This window comes from Oncorhynchus masou, chromosome 2 (assembly GCF_036934945.1).
Source record: "Oncorhynchus masou masou isolate Uvic2021 chromosome 2, UVic_Omas_1.1, whole genome shotgun sequence".
In the NCBI taxonomy this organism is placed as follows: Eukaryota; Metazoa; Chordata; class Actinopteri; order Salmoniformes; family Salmonidae; genus Oncorhynchus; species Oncorhynchus masou.
Genome location: NC_088213.1, coordinates 21,138,906 through 21,153,155, shown reverse-complemented (window position 1 = coordinate 21,153,155; position 14,250 = coordinate 21,138,906). Strand labels below are relative to the sequence as shown.

General features: G+C 45.0%; 1 protein-coding gene across 1 annotated transcript in view; it reads left to right on the top strand.

Moving 5' to 3' along the window:
* Nucleotides 1–14,250, top strand: part of LOC135556793 (protein unc-13 homolog C-like) — a 197,187-nt gene that overhangs the window by 61,718 nt on the left and 121,219 nt on the right. Inside the window, exons 10-15 of the mRNA XM_064990238.1 lie at nt 1,611–1,752; nt 8,515–8,684; nt 9,272–9,387; nt 9,519–9,682; nt 11,763–11,916; nt 12,379–12,447. Coding sequence (XP_064846310.1) covers nt 1,611–1,752; nt 8,515–8,684; nt 9,272–9,387; nt 9,519–9,682; nt 11,763–11,916; nt 12,379–12,447 — 815 coding nt within the window. The remainder of the gene's footprint in view (nt 1–1,610; nt 1,753–8,514; nt 8,685–9,271; nt 9,388–9,518; nt 9,683–11,762; nt 11,917–12,378; nt 12,448–14,250) is intronic.

Below are 14,250 nucleotides of genomic sequence, written 5' to 3'. Positions count from 1 at the left end.
AGTGCCATCCATTTTTTTTACCAAAGTGCCTTATACCACCCACCACTGCGACCTCTATGCTCTAGTCGGCTGGCCCTCTCTACATATTCGTCGCCAGACCCACTGGCTTCAGGTCATCTACAAGTCTATGCTAGGTAAAGCTCTGCCTTATCTCAGCTCACTGGTCACCATAACAACACCCACCAGTAGCATGCGCTCCAGCAGGTATATCTCACTGGTCATCCCCAAAGCCAACACCTCATTTGGCCGCCTTTCCTTCCAGTTCTCTGCTGCCAGTGACTGGAACGAATTGCAAAAATCGTTGAAGCTGGAGACTTACATTTCACTCACTAACTTTAAACATCAACTATCTGAGCAGCTAACCGATCGCTGCAGCTGTACATAGTCCATCTGTAAATAGCCCACCCAATCTATCTACCTCAACCCCATATTGTTTTTATTTACTTTGCTGCTATTCTGCACACCAGTATCACTACTTACACACCACCATCTGCTCATCATCATCTGCTATTTATCACTCCAGTGTAAATCTGCTAAACTGTAATTACTTTGCTACTATATTCTATTTATTGCCTTACCTCCTCATGCCATGTCATTTGCACACACTGTATATAGGCTTTTGTTTTTCTATTGTGTTATTGACTGTACGCTTGTTTATTCCATGTGTAACTCTGTGCTGTTGTTTCTGTCGCACTACTTTGCTTTGTCTTGGCCAGGTCACAGTTGTAAATGAGAACTTGTTCTCAACTAGCTTACCTGGTTGAATAAAGGTGAAATAAATAAATACAAAATTCAGTCAATGTCTTGGAAAGAGGAGGTGTTACTAATCTATTACTGTATTCCATAAGTGCTTGTTTTATCACATAAACTTATTAGAATTTTAGCAACCAGGAAATGGAGGAGTGATTTCTGCATATTCCACCTTTAACACATCACAAGAAATGGATGATGTAGTACACACTTGGATGATGTAATACACAGGAAATGGGGACCTGTTTTGGCTCGTGAACACCACTTTCAAAACTGCTGGCTGAAGTGACAGATGTTCAGGAGTGCATCTTTAAGTGCTGTATCTTTAATGAGACATCTCAGTCTTATTCCCCCATAAAAAAACACAAGTGCACTTGTTTTTTCCTACATGAACTGACTCTGCTGATAACTTTATTGAGGAACAATGTATTTACAAAGACTGTGATATGTGGTTGTCTCAACAAGTTATCTTAAGATTAGCGTAAGTCGCTCTGGATAAGAGCATCTGCTAAATAAAAAATATATATATTTAAATGTAGTGTGTGTGTGTGTATGTGCTTGTGCATGGTCATGTGCGATGGTGGTGGACTGGTCTCTCTTAGGTATCTGTCTGTGGGCGAGGCAGATATTCACTGCTTCCCCAACAAACAGATTGGCTATACTGGAGACACGTTTACATGGCTATGGTACCTATACGTACATTAGACATAGGACAAGGCTCTACTAGTGCATAGCAAGTAATACAAGCCTTAAACCTGCAGGCTTTACGTGTTACATATATTTTAATATGTATATTATACTGTATATTAGTGCTGGACTGGAACAAGTCTCACTGTTTTTATTCCCCCCCCCCTCTCCAGTGATGTGTGCCCAGGGTCTGCAGGCCAAGGATAAGACAGGTTCCAGTGACCCCTATGTGACTGTCCAGGTAGGGAAGACCAAACGGCGTACCAAGACCATCTTTGGGAACCTCAACCCTGTCTGGGACGAGAAGTTCTTCTTGTGAGTATGAACATACAGTATATCACTGCTACAACATTTCTACAACCTAAGCCAGTGTACTACAGGCTGTATTATAGACGTGGTCCTTTGTGGCTTCGTCGGTAGAGCATGGCACTTGCAACCCGTTGGTTTGATTCCCGCTGGGGCCACCCATAGAGAAAATATATGCACACATGACCATCCTGTCCAGGTGGTGTACATAAAGACTGCCTCAGGCTACAGAAACAGGAGGTATGCTGCTATCCTAGGGGCCATTCTGGCTCAGACAGGGCTACCTTCTTCAGCTGTAACACTCCAGCAGACATTATTATCACAGACATGTACAACCTACAACACCAACAAATGAGGGGACAGGAGATGGAAAATAATTCAAATGCGTTTCACTGACAAATGTGTTATTGACATTAATATCATATACAGTGCATTTGGAAATGACTTTTTCCACCTTTTGTTACGTTATTAAAGCCTTGTTCTAAAATTGATTAAATAAATGTTTTTCCTCATCAATCTACACACTGCCCCATAAGGACAAAGGGAAAACAGGTTTTTAGAAAAACATTTTTTTACCTTTATTTAACTAGGCAAGTCAGTTAAGAACAAATTCTTAATTTCAATGATGGCCTAGGAACAGTGGGTTAACTGCCTGTTCAGGGGCAGAACGACAGAACCTTGTCAGCTCGGGGGTTTGAACTTGCAACCTTCCGGTTACTAGTCCAAAGCTCTAACCACCTCATTTATTAAAAATAAAGACAGAAATACCTTATTTACATACGTATTCAGACCCTTTGTTATGATACCCAAAATTGATCTCAGGTGCATCCTGTTTCCATTGATCAGTGAGATGTTTCTACAACTTGATTGGAGTCCACTTGTGGTAAATTCAATTGATTGGACATGATTTGGAAAGGCACACACCTGTCTATATAAGGTCCCACAGTTGACAATGCATATCAGACACAGATCTGGGGAAGGGTACCAAAACATTTCTGCAGCATTGAAGGTGGCCTCCATCATTCTTAAATGGAAAAAGTTTGGAACCACCAAGAGCTGGACGCCTGGCCAAACTGAGCAATCGGGGGAGAAGGGCCTTGGTCAAGGAGGTGACCATGAACCCGATGGTCACTCTGACAGAGTACCTCTGCGGAGATGAGAGAACATTCCAGAAGGACAACCATCTCTGCAGCACTCCACCAATCAGGCCTTTATGGTTGAGGCCATACGGAAGCCACTCCTCAGTAAAAGACACATGACAGCCCGATTGGAGTTTTCCAAAAGGCACTTAAAGGACTCTCAGGCCATGAGAAACAAGATTCTCTGACCTGATGAAACCAAAATTGAATCAAATCAAATCAAATCAAATGTATTTATATAGCTCTTCGTACATCAGCTGATATCTCAAAGTGCTGTACAGAAACTCAGCCTGAAACCCCAAACAGCAAGCAATGCAGTTGTAGAAGCACGGTGGCTAGGAAAAACACCCTAGAAAGGCCAAAACCTAGGAAGAAACCTAGAGAGGAACCAGGCTATGTGGGGTGGCCAGCCCTCTTCTGGCTGTGCCGGGTGGAGATTATAACAGAACATGGCCAATATGTTCAAATGTTCATAAATGACCAGCATGGTCAAATAATAATAATCACAGGCAGAACAGTTGAAACTGGAGCAGCAGCATGGCCAGGTGGACTAGGGACAGCAAGGAGTCATCATGTCAGGTAGTCCTGAGGCATGGTCCTAGGGCTCAGGTCCTCCGAGAGAGCGAAAGAAAGTGAGAAAGAGATAATTAGAGAGAGCATACTTAAATTCACACAGGACACCGGATAAGACAGGAGAAGTACTCCAGATATAACAAACTGACCCTAGCCCCCCGACACATAAACTACTGCAGCATAAATACTGGAGATTGAGACAGGAGGGGTCAGGAGACACTGTGGCCCCATCCGATGACACCCGTGGACTTGGCCAAACAGGAAGGATATAAGCCCACCCACTTTGCCAAAGCACAGCCCCCACACCACGAGAGGGATATCTTCAACCACCAACTTACCATCCTGAGACAAGGCCGAGTATAGCCCACAAAGATCTCCGCCATGGCACAACCCAAGGGGGGTGGGCCAACCCAGAGAGGAAGATCACATCAGTGACTCAACCCACTCAAGTGACGCACCCCTCCCAGGGACAATATGAAAGAGCCCTAGTTAGCCAGTGACTCAGCCCCTGTAATGGGGTTAGAGGCAGAGAATCCCAGTGGAAAGAGGGGAACCGGCCAGGCAGAGACAGCAAGGGCGGTTCGTTGCTCCAGAGCCTTTCCATTCACCTTCACACTCCTGGGCCAGACTACACTCAATCATATGACCCACTGAAGAGATGAGTCCTCAGTAAAGACTTAAAGGTTGAGACCGAGTTTGCGTCTCTCACATGGGTAGGCAGACCATTCCATACAAATTGAGCTCTATAGGAGAAAGCCCTGCCTCCAGCTGTTTGCTTAGAAATTCTAGGGACAATTAGGAGGCCTGCGTCTTGTGACCGTAGCGTACGCGTAGGTATGTACGGCAGGACCAAATCAGAGAGATAGGTAGGAGCAAGCCCATGTAATGCTTTGTAGGTTAGCAGTAAAACCTTGAAATCAGCCCTTGCCTTGACAGGAAGCCAGTGTAGGGAGGCTAGCACAGGAGTAATATGATCAAATTTTTGGGTTCTAGTCAGGATTCTAGCAGCCGTATTTAGCACTAACTGAAGTTTATTTAGTGCTTTATCTGGGTAGCCGGAAAGTAGAGCATTGCAGTAGTCTAACCTAGAAGTGACAAAAGCATGGATTAATTTTTCTGCATCATTTTTGGACAGAAAGTTTCTGATTTTTGCAATTTTACGTAGATGGAAAAAAGCTGTCCTTGAAACAGTCTTGATATGTTCTTCAAAAGAGAGATCAGGGTCCAGAGTAACGCCGAGGTCCTTCACAGTTTTATTTGAGACGACTGTACAAACATTAAGATTAATTGTCAGATTCAACAGAAGATCTCTTTGTTTCTTGGGACCTAGAACAAGCATCTCCGTTTTGTCCGAGTTTAAAAGTAGAAAGTTTGCAGCCACCCACTTCCTTATGCCTGAAACACATGCTTCTAGCGAGGGCAATTTTGGGGCTTCACCATGTTTCATTGAAATGTACAGCTGTGTGTCTTCCACATAGCAGTGAAAGTTAATGTTATGTTTTCGAATGACATCCCCAAGAGGTAAAATATATAGTGAAAACAATAGTGGTCCTAAAACGGAACCTTGAGGAACACCGATTTGCCAGAGGACAAACCATTCACAGAGACAAACTGATATCTTTCCGACAGATAAGATCTAAACCAGGCCAGAACTTGTCCGTGTACACCAATTTGGGTTTCCAATCTCTCCGAAAGAATGTAGTGATCGATGGTATCAAAAGCAACGCTAAGGTCTAGGAGCACGACGACAGATGCAGAGCCTCGGTCTGATGCCATTAAAAGGTCATTTACCACCTTCACAAGTGCAGTCTCAGCACTTAAAGGACTCTCAGGCCATGAGAAACAAGATTCTCTGACCTGATGAAACCAAAATTGAACTCTTTTGCCTGAATTCCAAGCTTCATTTCACCCCCAGCTTTGAGTGTACAGCTTTGTTTGAGTTTACTGAAAGTATTATGAAGCTAACCCATGTTAGCTCAGGCCCTTTTTAAATAAACAACAACTTCTAAAATGGAGAGGGAACTTTTGATGATGTTTAGTGCTGTTGTGCTATGTAGAGATTGACCCGTGGTGCCATTAGAGAAGGTATTATGGTTTTAATCTGGCTCTCTATGAGTCTGAACTCTGAACTCTGAGTGGTGACAGACTGTCATGTTGATTGTGATGTTGATCATGTTGATTTAAGGTACACAGAGAACCGAGAACTAATGATATTATCTAACACCACCTAGAACACTGGAATATGGCTTTCTGTAAAACAACACTATAGCACTATGAACAACACATTTCACATCAACGTCATGAGGCTTAAGGAGTCTGTTCTAAAGCCAGTATATCCTATTGTTGTATAAATACATCACAGTATCTGCAGTATCCTATATGGAATTCAAGCTGAAATACGCGTCAGGTTGAACAGCACCATTGTTCACCACAGCCGCAATTGTTGCTGTTTTTGTTTTGATGATAAAAGAGAGGAGGATCATCCAGCATCCTGAACACATTATGTTGCAAAACATCCTCTGCTTTTCTATGTCGCGGGAAGTGATGTGCACTAATGATGTGCACTAATGTCAGAGACAAGAAAATGTGTTTGTTGTTTGAAATAACTTTTGTTGTAATATTACCAATGAATGTGGCAGTTTCATCAAGTATGGATTCCAGGTTTAAATAAAGACATACATAGATAAAGATAAATCATGCACCCCGTTTCCATAGAAACCATAGCGCTGGTGATTAGAATACCATATATACCATATATAGAATATATCTAGGAGACAAAGAGGCTTTGTTAGAGCTGCCTTCCACCATGTTCTCTGTCTGCTGATGGAGGATCTGTGTGTGTGTATGTGTGTGTGTGTGTGTGTGTGTGTGTGTGTGTGTGTGTGTGTGCGTGCGTGTGTTTGTGTTAGTGTGTGTGTGCGCGTGTATGCGTGTGTCCGAATCTATAGTGTTAATGAGAAACCACAGAATGCGACGCAGATAGAGTTACACTGCTCACTCTTGCCTCCTGTGCAAACAAAATGGAGATAGAAAGAGGGAGAGAAAGATTGAGAATGAGATACAGAAACAGAGAGAGAGAGAGACAGAGACAGAGGGAGAGAAAACAAGAGAGACAGAGACAAAGAGAGAACTAGACAGAGAGACAGAGAGACAAGAGAAAACAAGACAGGGAGACAGCAAGACAAAGAGACAGCAAGAAAACAAGACCGAGAGACAGAGAGAAAACAAGACAGAGAGACAGAAAGAAAAGATGTTATCCTCATGCCATGTGACAGGGTCTTGGAATCTTAGCTCTCTGCCTGGCAGGGACATCCATCTGTGGGTGCCACTAACACACACACACACACACACTCACGCACACACACACACACACACACGCACACACACACACGCACACACGCACACACAGACACACACACACACACACACACACACACACACACACACACACACACACACACACACACACGCACACACCCTTGAGTGGGGGAACATTACAGCAGGGTTTCCTAAAGAGAGCCGGTGGGGCTGAATGATGTCAATCCCACCTGACAGACATTCCCCTCACATCTCCTCCTCCTTCTTCTCCTTCTCCTCTCCTCTCCTCTCCTCTCCTCTCCTGGCCCCTCTCTTCTACTCTCCTCTCCTCTCCTGGGCCCTCCCCCCTCTCATCTCCCTTGACTCTCCTCTCCGCTCCGCTCCTCTCCTCTCCTGGCCCCTCTCCCGTCTCCTCTCCTCTTCTCTCCTGGCCCCTCCACCCTCTCATCTCCCTTGACTCTCCTCTCCTCTTCTCTTCTCTACTGGCCCCTCCCCCTCTCATCTCCCTTGACTCTCCCTCTTCTCTCCTGGCCCCTCCCCCCTCTCATCTCCCTTTACTCTCGTCTATTCTATTCTTCTCTACTTTACTTTTACTCTTCTCACCCTCTCCTCTCTGTTCCTCTACTCTCTTTCATTCTCCTCTCTCTCCTCCTTCCAGGTCTTTCATTTCCCACATACATCTAGCAGAGAGGACAACTCCAGACCACTCCCAAGCCTTTGAAGCCCCAATGACAACCCTAACCTAAGAGCCACCCACACTATGCCAACCCTAGCCATTACATATGACTGTGACGTGACTACACTGAGTCTCCAGGTCTGTTTGTGCTCCAGGATAGTGTGAGGTCATATCAAGTTAGGTCAGAGCTGCTGCCAGTAGATAAAACAGCTGAGCGGCTCTAGAGAGGATGGGAGGAGGGAGGAGGGAAGAGGGCCACACAGCTTTTCACCTTCAACGGCTATTTTCTAGATTTTTACAGCTTTTTTTCTCTGATTTAGTCACCCTAATTTGGGCCATCCTTCAAGGGTAAAAACGGCAATAACTTTTGAACGAATTATGAGGCATGAGGTTTGGACACCCTAAACCAGTGGTTACCAAACTATCGATCACAATCGACTGGTCGATCTCCAAGACATTCCTAGTCAATCACCAAGCATTTATATAAAAACAACAACAATAAAGCCTTACGTTCCACATTTTTCTATTCCTTTTGCGTTGTAGGCGTCAGATGCACTTGATTCAGCAGCCCTAATGACGTGAAGGGAAAGTGTCCCCTTTTTGAACCTCTTCATGTGTCTGACGGTAGAACTCTGCTTACCCGACAGGCCCAGAGAGGAAATCAAGTGCACCTACAGGCCTACCGCTGGCCAATAAGATAGTTCAGATCACTGTGTCTGCACAGTTTCCTCGAGCCATAGACTATAAAAAAAAACTTGAACGCACAGCAACGTTGATACTGTGAGAATTCAAAACTGTTAAAACTATGACTAAAGAGACTCAACAAATACAGCGTGTTTATGTTGTTATTCAGCACTGTCAATATATAAGCCATAATATGTGTGTTCTCCCTACACCCACTCACACTACAACCAGCACTGCAGCTGCAATGAATAGGAATAGCAAAGTGTTCTGATAATCATTGTATTTTTATTATAATAGCGACTTGTGTCTTTTTTTAATATCGCCCTAAACTAACTCACTTTACTGGTGCTGTTTTTCTACACATGGTGCTTTGCTGTCCAGTGAGTGTCACAACGCTACAGACCGGATCAAGGTGCGTGTGTGGGATGAGGATGATGACATCAAGTCTCGCATGAAACAACACTTCAAACGAGAGTCGGACGACTTCCTGGGTCAGACCATCATCGAGGTCCGCATGCTCAGCGGGGAGATGGATGTGTGGTACAACCTGGGTATGTTCCAGATCATTCTGCTTCCATGTTCCAGATAATAATAATAATCATAATCATAATAATAATGATTATATGTTCCAGATAAGACTGGTTTTATGTTCTAGAGAATCATATTTCTATGTTCTAGATAATAATGATTATATGTTCCAGATAAGACTGGTTATATTTTTCAGATAAGACTGGTTCTATGTTCTAGAGAATCATTTTTATATGTTCCAGATCAGACTGCTTTCATGTTATAGAGAATACTGGTTCTATGTTCCAGATCATACTGCTTCCATGTTCTAGATAAGACTTCTAGATTGAACTGGTTCTATGTTCTCTATAAAACTGGTTATATGTTGTATATTAGACTGGTTATATGTTCTAGATAATGATTATATGTTCCAGATCCGACTGCTTCCATGTTCTAGATTAGACTTTTTCTATATTCTAGTTAAGTTTGTTTTTATGTTCTAGATAAGACCGGTACCATTTTCTGGATAAGAGGACTGATGCATCTGGTTCTGTGTTCTAGATAAGAGCACTGATAAGTCTGGTTCTGTGCTCTAGATAAGAGAACTGATGCATCTGGTTCTGTGTTCCAGATAAGAGAACTGATAAGTCGATGGTGTCGGGAGCCATCAGATTGAAGCTCAACGTGGAGATGAAGGGAGAGGAGAAAGTAGCTCCGCCCCACGGCCAGTACACCTGTTTACATGAGGTAAGACATCTATACTCACCAACTGGTCTGAAGGATTTGTCCACTCTATGGAAACTGTTCCAGGAACTGTCTCCCTCTACTCCTCTTCTCTCATGTTATTCTCTTCATCCTGTCTTTCTCTCTTCCTTTAGAACCTGTTCCACCACCTGACGGAGGTAAAGAACAGTGGAGCGGTGAAGATCCCAGAGGTGAAAGGAGAGGAGGCGTGGAAGGTCTACTATGACGACGTGTCCCAGGAGATAGTGGACGAGTTCGCCATGAGATACGGAGTAGAGTCCATCTACCAGGCCATGACGTAAGGACACTCTCTTTCTCCCTCTTTTCTCTCCTCTTGGTTCTCTGAAGGCTTACTGCTGTGCTGATGTAATACAGGAAAGCATGCCTCCATGTCCTCAGTGTTACAACTATAGAATCCATGGATTCAATTTCTATGGTTCATGTGTGAGAGAGGAAGCGCCTGGCTGCAGAGTGTGCCTGTGTGAGAGAAGCCTGGCTGCCTGCCTCTGTGCGTGTGCGTGTGTGAGGAAGCGCCTGGCTGCCTGCCTCTGTGTGTGTGCGTGTGTGTGTGTGAGAGAGAAGGAAGCGCCTGGCTGCCTGCCTCTGTGTGTGTGCGTGTGTGTGTGTGAGAGAGAAGGAAGCGCCTGGCTGCCTGCCTCTGTGCGTGTGCGTGTGTGAGAGAGAAGGAAGCGCCTGGCTGCCTGCCTCTGTGCGTGTGCGTGTGCGTGTGCTGTCCGCTCTAAAGCCACAAAGGGAATTCACAGGAAGTCATCATGGTTCTCAGTGTTCTCTCTCCATGCTTGCCTCCCGCAAGTGCTTCTGGGTAATCTGGAGGCTGAGAGCACAGTAATGAATTATGCTCTCCAATGTGAGCATCTGTGTGTGTGTGTGTGTGTCTCTCTCTCTCTCCCCCTCTCCCTCCCGCTCCATTTTTTTTGTCTCACTCGCTGTGTTTTGAAAGGCTATTTAATAAATAATGGCTGTCCTTCCAGATAAATGGGCTGCTCATTTTTGAAAACCTTTGAAATGCCCCTCAAGTTAACCTTTCCTTGTATCAGTATTAAACTATCTCATATAAAGGCCGTGTCCCAAACACCACCCTATTCCCTAATAGCCCCATGGGTCCTGGTCAAAGGTAGTGCACTATAAAGAGAATAGGGTGCCATTTGGGACACTACCCTAACAGTCAATGCCTGACTGTCGAGCAGAATAGATACCTGTTAAGAGGCAGCCTTCTCCTTCTCTCTCACTATTCCCATGACCTACTTAGGTTTAGTTTAATGGATTCAGCTCGGAGAGAGAGAGGGAGGGAGAGAGAGAGTGGGGAAGAGAGATAAAGAGAGGGTGAGATAGAAAGAGTGGTAGGTAGAGAGAGAGCAAGAGAGAGAGAGAGATGAACCTGGAGAAGAGTCCCCTAGGCAAGCTGGTCCTGGGCCTCTGTTCACAAACACAAACAGACCCCACATAGCCCCAGGACAGCAACACAGTTAGTCCCAACCAAATCATGAGAAAACAAAAATATAATTACTTGACACATTGGAAATAATTAAACAAAAAAACAGAGCAAATTGGAATGCTATTCGGCCCTTAAACAGAGAGTACACAGTGGCAGAATACCTGTCTGTGTGTGTGTGTGGGGGGGGGGTGTATTTGGAGCAGCTCCTAAGAACAATGGAGTGAGGGGCGGCATGTTTGTTTGTGTGTGTGTATGTGTGTGTATCGGTTTTAAAGGAACATTACAATTCCATTCAGAGTTTTCTAATCTTCCTGTTATTGACCTTGAAGCTGGCTCCACTCTGCTGGGAATCACATGACATTACAACTTGCAGAATGTGAATGAGCATAGTCTGCCTCTGTATTCTCTCTCTCTCTCTCTCTCTCTCTCTCTCTCTCTCTCTCTCTCTCTCTCTCTCTCTCTCTCCCTGCCTGTCTGACTCTTTCATTTAATCTCTAATATCATTCCTATACTAGTTGAATAATTGCCTCCTCATGATTAAAGGAAAGTTACTACTTAAATCACACTCAAAGAATAGTTAGATATCTTTCTCTCTCTCTCCCTTTCTCCCCACGCACCCCCTCTCTCCTTCCCTCTCTCTCTTCCCCTCTCTTTCCCTTCCTCTCTCTGCCTCCCTTCCACTCTCTGTCCCGTCCTCACCTCTCTCCCCCTCTCTTTCCCTTCCTCTCTCTCTGCCTCCCTTCCACTCTCTGTCCTGTCCTCCCTCCCCTCACCTCTCTCCCCCTTCCTCTCTCTGCCTCCCTTCCACTCTCTGTCCTGTCCTCCCTCCCCTCACCTCTCTCCCCCTCTCTTTCCCTTCTTCTCTCTCTGCCTCCCTTCCACTCTCTGTCCCGTCCTCCCTCCCCTCACCTCTCTCCCCCAGGCATTTCTCCTGTCTGTCCTCTAAGTACATGTGTCCGGGGGTCCCAGCGGTGATGAGTAACCTGCTAGCCAACATCAACGCCTACTTTGCCCACACCACCACCGTCTCAACCAACATCTCTGCCTCCGACCGCTTCGCTGCATCCAACTTTGGGGTGAGAACACACGCGCGCACACACACACACACACACACACACACACACACACACACACACACACACACACACACACACACACACACACACACACACACACACACACACACACACACACACACACACACACACACACACACCTACACACACCTACACACACATCTACACACACACCTACACACACCTACACACACACACACACACCTACACACACACACACACACACTCACCTACACACACACACACACACACACACTTCTCAGCTAATGTTTATGGGCATTTGAAAACATCTGACTGAAATCATGAATATTGATCAGTACTGTTATGTTTTTTGTTTCCTTGTCTACACAAAATATTCCACCCTTTCAATTGTTTTTTATTAAATTAGAAGTTCAAAGTTAAGTTGAACTCACAGTGTGATTGCTTTACTAACAAAAATCTATATATCTGTTTTTCTCACAGAGAGAGAAGTTTGTCAAACTTCTAGATCAGCTGCACAACTCTCTGAGGATTGATCTGTCCAAGTACCGGGTTTGTACTCTGTGTGTGTGTGTGTGTGTGTGTGTGTGTGTGTGTGTGTGTGTGTGTGTATTGTAGAGTGTTGTAAAACAGTGGGTGTCTATGTATAATAGGATTATCTGTCCAGGGGTTGTACCTAGAGATGAACGGTTGTAATGATTTCTATCTCCGCTAGTCCTGTCCACTAGACTTGTCCACTAGTCCTGTCCACTAGTCCTGTCCACTAGTCCTGTCCACTTGTCCTGTCCACTAGTCCTGTCCACTAGACTTGTCCACTAGACTTGTCCACTAGTCCTGTCCACTAGTCCTGTCCACTAGACTTGTTCACTAGTCCTGTCCACTAGACTTGTTCACTAGTCCTGTCCACTAGTCCTGTCCACTAGACTTGTCCACTAGTCCTGTCCACTAGTCCTGTCCACTAGACTTGTGCAGGGCAGGTTTTTCATTGTGTGATTATAGAGGTAAAGACCGAGAGCGGGGCAGGTTTTTCACTGTGTGATAATGGAGATAAATACAGAGAGGGGGCAGGTTTTTCACTGCGTGATTATAGGAGGTAAAGACAGAGAGGGGGCAGGTTTTTCACTGCGTGATTATAGAGGTAAAGACAGAGAGCGGGGCAGGTTTTTCACTGCGTGATCATAGAGGTAAAGACAGAAAGGGGGGCAGGTTTTTCACTGTGTGATTATAGAGTCAACGGCAGGTTTTCACTGTGTGATAATTGATGTAAAGACAGAGAGGTGGCAGGTTTTTCACTGTGTGATTATAGAGGTAAATACAGAGAGCGGGGCAGGTTTTCACTGTGTGATTATAGAGGTAAAGACAGAGAGCGGGGCAGGTTTTTACTGTGTGATTATAGAGGTAAAGACAGAGAGCGGGGCAGGTTTTTACTGTGTGATAATAGGTAAAGACAGAGAGCGGGGCAGGTTTTCACTGTGTGATTATAGAGGTAAATACAGAGAGCGGGGCAGGTTTTCACTGTGTGATAATAGAGGTAAAGACAGAGAGCGGGGCAGGTTTTCACTGTGTGATAATAGGTAAAGACAGAGAGCGGGCAGGTTTTCACTGTATGATTATAGAGGTAAAGACAGAGAGCGGGGCAGGTTTTCACTGTGTTGTAATAGATGTAAAGACAGAGAGCGGGGCAGTTTTTCACTGTGCTTGTCTTTTCAGATTGCTGGTGTCGTGTTATTCACACTGATTGAAAGCAGTCGGGAAATGTCACATTGTTTCTGACTGCTGCAGAGACGGGGCAGTTTTTCACTGTGCTTGTCATTTCAGATTGCACAGACACACACACACACACACACACACACACACACACACACACACACACACACACACACACACACACACACCCCTTGTCGTCGTGCAGTAATGAGATTCAGATCAGGCCAGTCAGTCTCTCCGCTCGCTCGGCGTATGGATTTCTCCGTAATGATATTCTGAAGCAGATTGAGTTTGCTTTTCTCTAAAGAGAGAGTATCGCCCAACCGAGGGAGAGTATCCCCCACTCTTTTTAAACGTATTCGTCAGGGGAGTCCGAATAGGCAGCGACACGGTGTAACAGCTGATTTGTCCCTCTGTGGTGTCCCCTGTCGGCTCTGCTGTCAGTGATTCACAGCAGGTGCTCAGGGATACAGTGTTGTTTCAGACAGTGGACACTTTAAGTCGGAGGAGGGGCTCATTGGAATGGCTGGAAATACCTGTAATGGTGATACATTCCTGTCTCCCGAATCTCTTCATACCAACGTGACAGAATAATGGACCATTAAGGGAGACAGCAGGAATGGACCGTCCTATGACGGGTCCATCCGC